Here is a 15,255-nt window from a genome sequence, read left to right on the forward strand (position 1 = left end):
GCAGATAAGATAAGCAGTTTTATTGTGGTGGCATGAACAAGACAGTACATTGTAGTTACCAGTATTTTTTTTATCGTTCTTTCAAAAGAACAGTAAACTACTGGCAGCTATAGACGCCAGAAGTTTACCGTTCTTTCACTGTATCTATACCGTACTTGCATTGACGGTAATCTACTGTCAGGATTAATTACGGTACAGTTACTGTGCATTTACATTAAACTTCTGGCGTCTATAGCTGCCAGTATTTGACTGTAAATTTACAGGATTATTTCATAGAGTGTGGTCGTATTCATCATAAAGGATCTTTGGGCTGCACTTGGTCTGGTTCCTCACCTAGGACCCGTCTGCATCGGGTGGCCTTACCAGAGGCATGAAGCCCCGACAGCATAACTCCTAGGATCACTGGGACACTCAAACCCCCCCACCACGATAAGGTGGCAGCCCATGGGGGGGATGTGTGTGTGTGTGTGTGTGTGTGTGTGTGTGTGTGTGTGTGTGTGTGTGTGTGTGTGTGTATTTAGTAACCTATTAATTTATGTAAGAATGAGAGAGAGAGAGAGAGAGAGAGAGAGAGAGAGAGAGAGAGAGAGAAATTTTAACATGAGGAAACGAGCACAATGTGGTGGTGAGCATATTCTGACTTTTGGTCCACTTGTGAAGTGAAATGTATTTTTTAGTTGTTTTTTAACAAAGTTTTTTAGGTTCTAATAAAGTTTTTAGGCCGTTATTGGATGAAGAGGAAATTGGGGGGAGAGAGAAGGGAGTGACATGCAGCAGATTCCCCAGGACTGGGAATTAAACCCAGGTTGACAAACAAAACCTATAAGTAACATCCTAAACAAAACATAATTTATTATAAAGCTGGTAAAAAAAAAACTGAATTATTTCGGTTTTTTTCTCTTTTTTTACAAGCAGACAGCACATAAGCTCAACAACACAAAGTATTCATCTACGAATCGATTTCTTCCTGTAATGGAAATGATTTCTGACTAAATTCATAATTTTCATATGGATTGTTCTTCTTTTTTCCCTTTTCTACACGGTTTTAATGTTAAATTGCTCCCTGGACCTTCTGAGCCGAGTGTTGTGCCGTCTTCCACTGAAACAGTGAAGGGAAAAGGGCGAACAAACGGCGAATTCAACTCATTTTTCTTAAACTCTTTTGGGACAATTTACAGTGACCAACTGACCTGACCGACATGTTTTGGGGATGTGGGGGAAACCGGAGCACCCGGAGAAAACCCACGCAGACACGGGGAGAACATGCAAACTCCACACAGACCGCCTCTGTGAAGGCGCAGCGCTAACCGCTGCGCCACCGTGCTGCCCATGTTTTTTCCAATTGGGTTGATCTAGTTTGTCTGTGGGGGTGAGGAAACATTTTAAATTTCCTCTTGACGGAGGGTCGCAGGGCGCCCAGTCAACAACCTCTATTTGATTTTTCGGATTTTTATCCGAACTCCTTCACTATGTCTATGATTTTCACTATGATTTTCTTCACCCCTTTGTTTCTTTTTTGGACTTTTTGAACCCTAGCGTGTTGCGGATTTTTTTCCAAATGGAAGTTTTTGTTTTTTTCTTCTTGCCGTCCTCTGTAGTGTTGTTCTCTCCGTTTTCTAAATCTTCTGGGACGTTTTTTTCTAGGGTCTCTGTCTCATCTTTGGGTTCTGGGTCTGTTGAACAACCCGGTAAAGGGTCTCCAAGCAGTTCCTTCTCCAAAGACACCTCTTTATTCGATCCTTTAACCACGTTGACTGCGCTGTGAGAAATGTCCTCCTCCTCCTGGAAAACTTTGATCTGTTTCTCATTTGTCAGATCTCTCAGAGTGTCTTTTATTTTTTCTAATTGTTCTTTTACACATCTTAATTCCTGCTGGTATTTTTTGGCCTCCTCTTTTAGCGCAGTCACGTCTGTTTCATATCGATGATTTAAGTCCTGGTACAAATCTTTCATTTTCTCAAACTCGGCCTGGGCTTCACTTTCCTTCTCCTGCAGGAATTTGATTTCTTTTATTTTACTTTCTTGTAAGGTATTTGTTGCTATCAGATTATCCTGAATCACCTTATCTTTCTCTGATTTCTCCAAATAAGCGTTTCTTTCTTGAAACATTTTCTGCTGGAGTTTTTTGATTTGCTCCAGAGCAGATTGCTGTTTTTCCTCCATAAGTTTTTGTTCTTGTTCTCTGTTTAAAAGATCTGTTTCCCCCTGCTTTGCCTTCTGTTTATAGATTTCCGCCTGCTGCTGTAATTCTATGATATCTATTTCATATCTATCGCTAAGCTCATCATAAAAACAGTGTACCTGATCTAATTCATTAAGGATGTACTTCTCCCTCTTTTTTAGAATTATAATTTCTCCTGCCATTTTCTGGAACCCCTCTTCCTTCTCAGCTCTAAGTTTGTTTATGAGCTGCTGTCTTTCCTTCTCTCTCTCTAAACTGGCGTCTTTTTCTAGTCTCACCTGCTGCTTATAATGTTCAACATCTTGACTTAGCCTAGTAGTGTCGCTTTCATATTTTGCAATAAATTCATGAAATGAGTGCTTCATTTGATCAAATTTTTGTTGCCAACGTCTCTTCTCACGTTGCAGAAATTTTATTTCTTTGTTTGTCTCATCAATAATCGTCTTGTTCTCCCCTGATTTCTTAAGAAAATCGTTTCTGTCTTGACTGATCTGTTGTTGAAGCTTTTCAACTTCTTGCTGTAGTTCACGGTGTTTTCTATCCTGGCAACACGTCTCTTTCTTTTCTCTCATTTTTTGTTGGTATGTTTCTACCTGCTGTTGTAAGACCATTGTATCCATTTCATATCTACTCATCAGCTGATTTCCCTTCGCTTTCTCCCTTTCTAGTTCTCGTTTGGTCTCTTCCAGCTCTTCCTCCAAGTGAACCATTTTCCGGTTGTCTTCAACCCTTCCGGCGATCTCCTCTTCCAGAAGGGAGCTCAGTCTGTGAATTTCCTCCAGTAAGGCGTCGTGTGCAGCAGCAAACAAGCCTTCTGGGTTTTCCTGAACTCCCATTGCCGTGGAGTGATGGGGCCCCATCTCTCCACTGTGGCATCTTTGTGCATAATCAGACATTTTCTCTGAACTGCAGTCACTAAAATCGTTGATGGTAAACTTCGTGAAAGGTTGATCCAAAAGAGCTTTGCGCACGTCTGAACTAGTCATCGATATTGCAAGCAATGAAAAATATGCAGAATTGTGTTACATACAATTCTGCAGTTGATGACATCACAGACTGCATCGCCAGTGACATCACAGAATCTTCCTTTGCTGGTGCTGTGACATCATTCCACCACCACATGTCTTACTCTTTATTCTTGTTTACATTCAAAATAGTCCCTTTGTATTTATTGTTGTGTTTCAACGTTCATGTTCTTGATCAAATGTCGTCTCATCTTCATTTCTTTAAAGTTTATAAAACGTTTTAGAAACCTGCACATGAAAAAGCCTTTAGGAAAAAATTAAGGCTTTTAGTGTTGGTGAGGGAAAGCACCAGAACACTTATTGAGAATCCATATTTATAAAACTAATTCCAACATCTGTGTTTATAAAATAATCTATAGTTGGTGATTTGAACTTTAGGTATTTGATGGTGTTATTGGTAACTTCAGTGATGTTTTCACTGAACCAGTTCTCATCATTTCTCTGCCCCTGCAGCCTTCAGTCAGACTGAAGGAGGTTTTTGTACGACTATAAATCACTGTGTGATCACGTTGTCATCATTTACTAAATACACTCCCATACAGTAATAATCATTATCAGCCTGAACTCCACTGATTGTCAGAGTGAACTGAGGCTCTGATCCACTGCTGCTGAAATGACTGGGAGTATCAGAGGTGATTTTATAAAATAACAGTTTAGGAGGCTGTCCAGGTTTCTGCAGGTACTGGAGGCTGATAAAAACTTTACCCTCCGCCACCAAAAAAACAAAACAAAGGGTTGATAAATTAAAGTGAACATCCCTTATTTGGTGTGTATATCAACATCAGTTGTTTAGATTTGAGCTTTATATCTTTTTATAATTCCATGTTCATGAGGAGTCATTTCCTCATGAAAACATGTTTGCCATGAGCTCAGTTAGAAAATACCAGGCCGTGCCAGTAGGTGGCCCTTTACAAATGAAACTGAATTATAAACACCAAATAAAGTGGAAAAACATTGAACAAATCAGGACATGAAATAAAGGTAAACGTAAGTATTTCTATGGATGTTTTGAAGGTGCCTGGAGCCGTTTGTTCTGTGTTGTCTGGATTTCATTCCACAAACATGTTGCATTTTATGAATGAAATGTAAACCTTCATTGTTTGGCAAGAGCACCTCTTCTTTTTTCAAATATATGTCCCTAAACAGAGAGAACCCTTATAACATGTTAAACAATCTTATGTCCATCTTTCAATACACAAACTGACTTTAAAAGTTACAAATATAACTGTTTTTGGCAATTTATGAAATAGATACTCACCATTTATCTGAGTGTCATGAAGGCCAATAAGTTGTCTTCAACCATTTATGTAAGTTACATTTCCTGCAAGCTAGCAGAAACAAAGCTGTAAATGTGTACACGTTTCATACAGGCAAACAAATAGTTTTAAGACAATTTATGCTATGCTAGTTTTTCTCAGTCACTTTTGGTGCATTTCTCAAGTCATTGTTGGCATTTACAAAACAGTAAACACATTTCTCAAAACAATTTGTAGAAACAGCAAAAATAGCTTGAAAAATCCTTAGTTCAGCTCTCAAAATTCTGTCAGTTAACATATCAGCGACTCAAAATAATAAGTTATAGTTTCTCTATGTACAGATAAGATGGTCAAATTGATTAGTCATAGGAAGAGACTACAAAAGTCACATTTATGCTTTTGCTGTAATTTATTGATGGACCATGCCACGGTGATTCAGAAAGGAAAAGACAGAAATGCAGAGAACAAAAAAAGTAGAAAAGGAACCACAGGACAATCTCCTCATGGAAAACTGTACAGTGCTGTAGAAATTACATAATTACATTACATTTTAATTTGCTGACAAAGGTTCCTCAGTGGGGTTAAGGAATGAACAGTAGGGTGGGAGGAGGACCTCCATCAGCATCGTGTTGTGGGTTGCAGCCATATCCTGATGTTGGACTGATGGAAACTGGCAGATGTCCTCAGCCTCTTCTGACTCTTCTTCTCTCTGGCTGTTCACTCTGTCCAGATACTTGTTCATCAGTTCTCAGAAATGTAACATTGTGTTGTGTTCTGGCTATATAGACCATATTGTTGCCAACTGATGGTTCACAAGATGGACCTTCAATCAACCTTTGTCGTAGCATTTTAACGATTCTGTATTTTAGTTCTGCTGGTGTCCATATTTGTTATAAGTTGCATTGTGATCATTGTTATGTGTAGAGTGTTATGGGGTTCCCCTGTCTGACTGCTGACTCCCACTCACATGTGATGGACCTGTGGGCGAGGGATCAGGGGAGCAGGAGGACCCGGACCGATGCTGATCTGACAGAACAGAGCGGAGAGTTCAGTGTGTTAGCAGTGAGAAAAACTTGTGATTTACACTTAAAAAGGTTCAGTGTGAGGAGCGAGGTGAATTAAAGGAGTAAAATATGTTTAAAAAGTCAGTGCATTAGTGTCTGACAGGGTTTAACATCGTCAGCATTCTTGAAGCCTAATGAAGTGTAAAGTTGCTTCATGACTCACTGGCAGAAGCTTAGAAACACCTCGAGAGCTCAGACGATCCTGACAAGTCAGGACTGTTTAGAGCTATTAGCAAAACCTCAACAACAACAAACAGGAGGCCTAAATGTGGCTGAATGATGGGAACACGTTGTGATTCTGACAGCTTACAACTGTTCCCACATGGTATTTTTAAGATTCAACATATTAAGCAAGAGGAGAACTTAGCAGGTTAATTGTAATGCTTGAACAATTGAACACCTAAACACACAATTTCATCCACCCATCCATTTTCTTCCACTTGTCCAGAGTTGAATTTCCAAAGCAGCAGCCTAAGTAGGGAGGCCCAGACTTTCCTCTCTCTACCCACATGAGCCAGTTCCTCTGGGAGAATCCCAAGGCATCCCCAGGCTAGCTGAGGAGTATAGCATCCTGGGTATCCTGGATCTTCCTCTGGGTCTCGTCTAGGTCTCCTCTGGGTGGGACGTGCCTGGAGCATCTCACCAGGGAGGCGTCCATGCAGGAGGCATCCTAATCAGATGGTCAGGCCACCTCAACTGGTTCCTCTTGACATAGAAAATCAGCAGTTTTACTCATAGTCCCTCCCCCTGCTGATAAGCATCGTAGCTTCTTACTCAATCTCTGAGGAAACACCTTCTTCCTTGTGTGAAGCTGCACTCGGTGTCTTCTTCAGATATTTTGTGTCATTTCCTTGGTGCAGTGCCACTCTAGTCGAGGGGGTAAACAGATTTTTCAAAGGACTTGGTTGGTTTGGCACAGTGCAACGTGAAAGCAAACAATTCAAAATGTTGTGATCTTGGTCCCCAATCAAACCGAGTTGGCCAGCCTATCAGGTGAAAACACCTTATTTATTTATTTCTTTATTTAGAAGGCATAAACAATGGCACTTTACCAGTAAGTCAGCTAAACTTCGTGGTCTGTGTCCAGTTTGTGTGCATATGTGCACTGAATCGACTGGAGAGTTGGGTCGGACTCTCCGGTCCAGTGCTCAACTGGTTTGAATCTTACATAAAGAACAGGGATTTCTTTGTTTCAATCGGAAACTTCTCATCGGAGGGGTCAAAGGTCACATGTGGGGTACCCCAATGTTCAATCCTAGGACCCCTTCTTTTCAATATTTATATGCTCCCACTGGCTCAGGTTATAACAGGATATAGGATTAGCTACCATAACTACGCGGATGATACACAGCTCTACATCACGATTTCACCAGGTGACTCTGAACCCATCCAATCACTGAATAGATGCTTAGAACAGAAAAATGTGTGGATGTGCCAAAACTTTCTCCAGCTGAACAGAAACAAAACTGAAGTTATCATCTTTGGACCTAAAGAGGAGCGAACTAGAATCAATGCGCAGCTTCAGTTATTACAACTGAAAACCAGCGATCAGCCCAAAACCTGGGAGTAGTGATGAACTCTGACCTGAACCTTCAGAGCCACTTTAAGACAGTCACAAAGTCGGCCTTCTATCACCTGAAGAACATCTCCAGGATTAGAGGACTAATGTCTCAGCGAGATCTAGAGAAACTCATCCATGCATTTATCTTTAGTTGCATTGATTACTGCAACGGGGTCTTCACAGGTCTGACAAACAAATCAATCAAACAGCTGCAGCTGATCCAGAAGCTGCTGCTGCTGTTCTCACTAAAACCAGGAAGAACCAGTTCCAAAGTCCTTACACTGTCTCCCTCAGACAATAGACTTTAAAACACTGTTGTTAGTTTATAAATCACTGAACGGTTTAGCACCACAATACCTTAAAGATCTGTTATTGCTGTACCAACCGTCTAGACCCCTCAGATCTTCTGGTTCTGGTCTGCTTTGCATCCCCAGAACCAGAACCAAACGAGGAGAAGCAGTGGCGCAACTGCACATTATTCAGGTGGATGCGAAAACATAAATCGGCGCCCCCCCATCCCCCGAGGGAAGGAACGTCGGATTGAAGGAGCGACGCTCACCCCCCCACCCCCGACCCCCCCTCCGAGGCGACGATACGTGAAGTGTAAAAATCGTTACATTTACCTCGTTATGTGCGAGAGGTGAAGGAGCTTGAGGCGCGCTGAAGTGTATGGGAAAACATAATCGGTGCGTCGCCCCCTCCAGACGGGGTTTTGGCGCCCCCTCTGGTGCTGCGCCCCTATGCGTTGCATACGTTGGGTATGGCATACGCTCCTCCGCCTCTGAGGAGAAGCAGCTTTCAGTTTCTATGCACCACAAATTTGGAACAAACTTCCAGAAAACTGTAAAACAGCTGAAACACTGGGTGCCTTTAAATCTCAACTTAAAACCCACCTGTTTAGAGTTGCTTATGGCTAAATTAGGGTTAGAGTGTGGGTTTTGATGTCTTCGATGTTTTTAATGTGTTTGTCTTTACTTTTCATCTATCTATTAATGTCACATACTGTTTTTATTTCTTCTTTAATTATGTAAAGCACCTTGAAATGCCTCGCTGCTGAAATGTGCTATACAAATAAAATTTGATTTGATTTGATATGTGCAAAAATAGCAACACAGATAAGCAGTTTTTTCTCATTAACACCTTAACCACGAGATCTAATCAGCCATTTAATTAGAGGTTGTTTTTTTTTCCTGACACCATAAGAAACCAGCTGATCAACTAAAATCTTTCTGGAATGTTTCCAAAAAGCCTCTTCACCAAGTTCCTTGTGCGACTTAAACCTGAACCACTGCCAATGCAAACAAAACTGTCTTTAAATAGAAAGTATTGTAGTGCAGTACTTAATGCCGAGCTGTGTCTGTGTGCTGCCAACAAGCACAATGTCCACCACTATCACTCAGGGCTGCTGCGGGCCAAGCAATGCAGTCCTGGTAGAAACCTAATACCGCTGAGACATGTGGTTAGTGAGGGGCCACAAAGCTCTGCCTAGAGCTTCAACCTTTTCCCTGCTCTGTGTTGCAGGCCTGAGCAGAAACCTCAATGGCCAGAACTGTGCAAGTTTCACTTTGAGTGTCAGACAAACACGTCTTTCCCACACTGCTCATTTTAGTCAAGGCAAGAAAAACCTGTTTAGAAAAGCTTCCCTCATCAGATTAAGTTCCCACCCACCTGTTTTAGAGGTGGATGGACTGCAAAGAAAGGGTAACCTTCTGCCTCAAAACGTTGGGCAAAGGGAAAAGTCATCTTTTGTGTTTTGCTTCTATGAGGTCAGGTGGAAAAGGGACAAAGATCTAAGCTCCTTTTGGGTGATCATAAAGTGAAAATCGAGTCCCTGCTGGTAGTTCTTGGTCTACTGAAGGGGCCTTCTGCTAGAGGATGGTACCCAGAAAACCTTCGAAAGATGAGCCCAGCATGCAGTGACCTCAGCTGACTCGCTCTAAGGTGGAAGAGTAGCAGCTCTACTTGGAGCTTCCCCCCAAATGATTAAAACAAAACACCACAATACATCAAACATCCATCGTCAGTGTCTCAAACATCCAGACCTCTCAGGTCTTCTGGTTCTAGTCTACTCTACAACCCCAGAACCAGAACCAAACATGGAGTGACGGAGAACTGAAAGGTGGCTTAACTCTCAAATATATAAGTAAAAGAAATAACGCACAGAGATGTAGTTCTTTGCTGCTTTTAGGCCAAGGTGAGCTGGGAGACTTCCACAGATTCGTCTTACAGCTTCATCAGTACAAAAAAAACAAAAATCTCCTCATATTCTGAACATCACCCTTTTTTATACAATCTCATCTTTACTGGTGTAAGTTGGAAAGTTTCGACCAATAGCATTGCTACCCTTGATTTATGTCAGGATCCTGGCACCCCCTACATTGAGTGTGTGTTGGACTTCCTTGAAAATATTCGGGACCTCTTGACCTCAACATGTGCTCCATTTCAGAAATGCCAAATAAGCCAGGTTGTTGTTCTCATCGGTCCAAACAGCATCCATCAAAATCATATTTGGTCCAACTTTGTGAAGGAAAGGTGTCAGGCCAGTTTGACCCAAAGAGGTGCCAAGAATCCTCTCGCAAAAACAACTCCATATATATATATATATATATATATATATATATATATATATATATATATATATATATATATATATATATTTTTTTTTTTTTTTTTTTTTTTTTTTTTCTGAACCACAAATCATTCACTTACTGTCACTGAGGAGGAACTTGCATTTATAACATGCTGGTTTAAACACACGTCTATTTTTCTCGTACTTATCAAAGGTCAGGTTACCTTGGTGTCGACGGACGTCATCTGGGGAGGACGAGGCGAATAAATGTCTCAAGGAGCTTCTGTTCAGTCCAGTCCAGGTAAAGTGGGTGAAATAATAAACAAACAGCTGAAAAACAAACATGAAAATATGTGAAAACACACACATTATAAACACTCTGTGCATCAACCTTTTCAACAACAAATTGTGCATTTGTGTCAGGCTGCATGTGACAAAAATAAGGATCCGAATCAGATTCAGTTCTGTCTAAAGTTTCTATAAGTAAATTCAGATATCGTCAAACAGTTTGTCTGTTTTAGTGATTCAGTTCTAAATATCAAAATTATTCTTTTTTTTCTTTGATAATTATTACACATTTCAAGCCTTTACTCATTTTTATTTTGGTAATTACTGGAATATGTACAGCATTTAAGATTTCAGCCAGAGTTGGGGGGGAAAATGTCCTGAAATCAATCAAATTTGCATCAAAGCATTTTTGATTCTGGATTCATTTTTTCAGCCTAACAAAACATAACAAATGGACTGAAAGCAATGCAATATGTTACCATGGTGCAACGACCGACTGGAACAGCTCAGACACTTGGCTACACGTCGTGATAGCTGGATGCAATATTTGCTTCCATTTCATGTTTTTAAATGTTTCGTCACGGTTAAAACCTTCTGTGTCACTTTGACCAGAGGCCCCTGTGTTACTATCTGCGTTAGCCATCTTCAAATCGGGGACCTTGAGTCGGCAGCTGCACAAAAACAATCGAGAAAAATTGCAAAATGTCCGTTTTTGGTTGATTGTAAACTGCATTCAACTTCTGTGCAGCACAAATCCAGAGCAAATGTCCAGAAAACTGAAAAGCAGCCGAAACACTGAGCTTCTTTAAATTAAAGCTAAACCCTCAGTTGCTTAGAGTTGCGTTAGATTAATAACTGGAACACTGACGACTGCATTTGGAGCATATTTGATGGTGATTATTCTTTGAGGAAAATTTTATGTCGGTTTCTTGTTTCATGGTTGGCTGCTGTGTTTTGTTTTGATCATGTGAAGCACTTTGAAATTGACTTGACTTTCTTTTCACACTTTGCATATCGGGTTTCTCCTTTTAGTGGTGAAAGAAGACACAATGCCATTGGGAAATAATGCAGACGAAACCCCTGTCTGCCACCACTTCTGAGTCAGACTGACTCTGACCCACAGAGAGCCATCCAGACGTTTCCTCCTACAGAAAGTTGCGATCGTATGATAAACGGTGAAATGTGAAATAAAGGTGTGTTCTAAAAGGGCTAGACCTAGCATGTCATAATAGTGGTATGAAATGAAACAAGTTGTCAAATGCATCAGTAGCACCTATTATAAGCATGTGATGAAACCTTTTATGGAATGGGGAACAGAGAGTAACATTTGTGTTTTTCATGTAGATGAACAGGAAGGAGTAGAACAGAGGAGTGTGTGGTCAGGATTCTGCTGGTAAACCACTTGCCATTCAAGTTGTGCTTGATTCCCGTTGCTGAAGAAGAAGAAACGCTCCAACTTGTTCATCTGCCTGTTGTGAGCTGCTCTTCTGCCAGTGTGACGAGGCCTGACATGACCAAGACCGACAGACAGACGTCTGTCTCTCTGCAGCGTTTAGGAGGCGCCTTCTGACGCTGGTCATCAACACCACCCTAAAGAAAAATCAGCCGCCGTCTTCCCTCCCTTAATGACCAGAACTCTCTGTCACGACGCAACTTTCCGGTGGACCGTACTCACCCAGGACACATGGCGTTTGAGTTTTTATTTTAATGATTTATTCCAATGAATACTTTCTTTTGAAGTGTGCAATATACAAATTTGCAATGCTTCTACATTGTACGTTCGCACAATGGAAAATAACAAATTATCTAATCTTTTATAAACTTTGGTTGTCTTGTAGAAGAACTGTGGTGTGAGCTATAGAGAAGAGAGCGTAGAAATGTCACAGTAGAAGTAAAGGCAGAACTATTTTGCACATCTTTCAGTCCTGAAATGTTCTTACTTCTTCCCTCCTCCAGACGCAGCCGAGCCTCTGCTGTCCTCCTCTCAGGCACTCAGGGTTAAACCATGAGTTATGAGCCAACACAGTCGCTCATGATTGTGGAGCAAAGGCGGTTCCGTCGTCTCCTCCCCTCTGGAAACTCTCGCACTGACTCTGTTTTTTCTTTTTTTTCTCCCTTCTTTTTGTGCTTTGAAGGTTTTGAAACATGGCATTCCTAATGAAAGGCCTCTTTCTCAACTGCTATTGTGACTAAAGCCAGTGTGCAGCTGAAACTAAATATTTGCACTGACTGTGAAAGGAGAACTTTTGTTTTTTACTCGCCGTCGGACAGTAAGCAAACTCAGTCCTGTTTTAGTAAGATAGTAACCAATACTACGTCTGTTTGCTCAGTTTTATAACAATGAAGCTTGGAAGCTGAGGGGGAAATGTGCCTATGGGTTCTTTTTTTTTACATACAATGTATTTGTGTGTTTACATAAATACAGTGTAAATACATATCTGCTCTCGACTCTGCAGGTTCACATAAACGTGGATGTGCTGTGAATATTAAAGTCTGTACATCTAAAATTGAATTTGGAAGGCACAGATGACAGAAAAGTTTTGTCAAGAAAATGCCATGTTCAAGAGGAGCTGGACGAATCCCATTTAGTATTGATTTAAGGATTATTCTGCTTTTATAGGACGTTTGGCAACCCAGCCCTACTGCACACAGCAGCACAGTGGCTCTCTGCCATGACATTAGCAAAGAGAACTACTGTAGGATCTTATCTCATTGTGTGTTTGTATTTTGTGATTTATTTTGCGTTCATCTTTTCTTTTTTTCTTTTTTCAATGTGTGCCAATGTAAACAGACAGCAGGGTGTTTCCCAAAGCAGCTCTGGTGTGTACAACATTCTCAAGCTCTAAAATCTTAAACTGGTTTGAGATTTTAAACATTGTCAAAATGATTTAAAATCAACTTCTGTTAGATTTTAAATCATAATCTAACACAAATGGGTTTAAATGGTTATTGTTAGTGTGTTGTTTGTTATTGCAAGGCTGAATAAAGCAATTGTAGACCAGTTTACTGGACAACATAACCGTTAGCTAGGGCACTTTTAAAATTTTGTTTTTGCTAAAGCAGCTTCAAGTCATCTGCTCCCGTTGTTAACTTTTACTTTGCTCAGTAGATTACAGGATGGATTATTTTCTCCTGAAGGTTTGTTTGTGTAGATTCCTTGAGCTCAAGCCTGACGATCACCGACATACTGAGTGGTTTGTGTGTGTGTGTGTTCACACCGCGTGTTGTAATGATCCCACAAAAAACAACAGCACAACGCTACAAAAATAAAAACAAAAAGAAAGCGAACATAAAACATGTCTTTTGTGGACGTGGTAATGAAACAAATATCACCAACCCATTCAAATGTTACACAGCTCTAGCACGAAAGGTCTTTTCTTCTCACTTTTTTTTTTTTTCCAAATAATGTTTTTCATTAAAATGCGATTCTAGAATTAGTTTTTGTCTCATGCATAAGAATTTCACTCATGTCTCCATTTGTTTTCTTACTGTTTGTTTTTAACCTAATAAAAGTAGTTCGTCTTCATGGCGAACCTCAGGGTTGTGTTTTGGAGCCACTGTTATTTCTGTTTTACTTGCTAAAAATGCCACTACTATGCAGGTGAGATCCAGTTGTACAACTCCTTTACGCAGTGATTCGACTGTATAAGAAGCTGAATGGGTAAAAAAGAAAAAATCTTCTCCGGCTGAATGAAGACGACTCTGAAACCTCAGTTTCTTCTCCTGAAAGGCATAAAACTAATAACGCAAACTGATTTCACTCTACTTCAGTGTTCTCAATTCTTGTTTTCAAGAACCACAGCCCTGCATTTTTTTTTTTTTTTTTGGTGTTCTCCTTCTGCCTCACACCTGACTCGAATACGTGGGTGGCTGACATGCTTCTGCAGCACATTGTGGCATGCAGAGGAGGTCATGCAATCATGCATGAACTGAGAAACGCTGCCCTAGATGGTCATGTTCCATCTTCGGTTCGCCTATTTTACACATCTGTTTATCATTTACATTTATAGGCGTCGTATAGATAAAGCTCTGCCTGCCAAATAAAGACAGACAGGCGATAAGTTGCGACATAAAAGGCTTCTGTGGATTTTAATTTCTGTCAGAAGCCTAGAAGCTCCTGTCATCCTCTGGGAAGTCCACGTTTCTGCTCTTCAGTTTCATTTCTGCGAAAGCACTACTCTTACAATTCCCGGTTGGCCTTTGAAACCCTCTGTTACATTAGCGTTGATTTGATGTGTGTTTTTTTTTTCTTCACTCACATTACTGCCAGCTTCAAGATAACACTGTAATCTGTTTTACTGGAAATTAAATTAAACTGGTGGTTCTCATGCTCTTGGTCAGTACTGCACAGGGGTCAACGGGTCGCAGCTGTGACATGTGTAACACTGAGCTGGAACTAAAGGATCGCTCACGTGTTGCTGACTGCGCGGTTTAGATGTTATTTTATGCTCCGGGAGTCCAGGTGTTGTTGTCTTTTCAGCGTTTAAACAACCAAGAAGCCTCATCAGTTATCGATTGAAGGGCAGATAAACATATGTGTCTGAGGAAAACCGACACCTGACGGCACTGCTGGTGGATGCCGGTTCAACATTCTCACACCAGGTCGTTTTACTCCCATCAGAAACTCCCAGATAATAAATTATTTACTCAAACGCGGTGAGCCTTCTGGATTTCTTGTGTGCAGTGATCAGTGGTTGCTAAGTTGACTTCTTATGTAAGGATAAAACTGTACACATCCACAGCGTAGAAAGACTGCATGCTGTGCAAAGTGAACGGTGTTAATGGCAAACTCACACCAGCTACCAGGAAAAAACATGTTCATTTCCATTTTACCAACAGGATGTTTAAAAGGGTTGTTTTTTTTCACTGTTTTCTGTTGCTTTGGAAATAAACTTCCTCATTTTAGTTTGAAGGGACATTATCATCTGTTTTTCACCCACATAGTGCCCTTTCATAGCACAATCAAATGACTGTTTTACCTAACCATCGTCCTATGGACGTACAGCTGAAGGGGCCCAGCTGTAGCTATGGTACCGATCGCTTGTGTAACAGGAATATACAAGCGATGACCGATCAGACAGAAGAAGTCTGATCGGTCATCCAAGGTCAAGGAGCAGCAGCCCAAAGATCCACTGAGAGTCTGGAAGAGCGACAGAGATCCATGGATTAGTTGGGTAAATGGACTCCCATTTATACTATGCAGTGTCATACTAGTCAGACTGAACACTCACACACACACACGCACGCACGCACGCACGCACGCACGCACGCACGCACACACACACACACACACACACACGCACACACACA

At 40.9% G+C, this 15,255-nt stretch overlaps 1 protein-coding gene across 1 annotated transcript; it reads right to left on the reverse strand.

Annotated features, from left to right (window-relative positions):
• Positions 1–595: 595 nt before the first annotated feature.
• LOC148155951 (uncharacterized) lies at positions 596–3,893 on the reverse strand. Its single transcript, XM_088010647.1, has one exon. The coding sequence runs from the start codon at positions 3,166–3,168 to the stop codon at positions 1,498–1,500; it is 1,671 nt and encodes a 556-aa protein (XP_087866773.1). The 5' UTR covers positions 3,169–3,893; the 3' UTR covers positions 596–1,497.
• Between the last annotated feature and the right edge of the window lie 11,362 nt (positions 3,894–15,255).

This window comes from Poecilia mexicana, unplaced genomic scaffold, assembly GCF_051168715.1.
Source record: "Poecilia mexicana isolate PSO_F unplaced genomic scaffold, ASM5116871v1 scaffold_12, whole genome shotgun sequence".
Taxonomy (NCBI): Eukaryota; Metazoa; Chordata; class Actinopteri; order Cyprinodontiformes; family Poeciliidae; genus Poecilia; species Poecilia mexicana.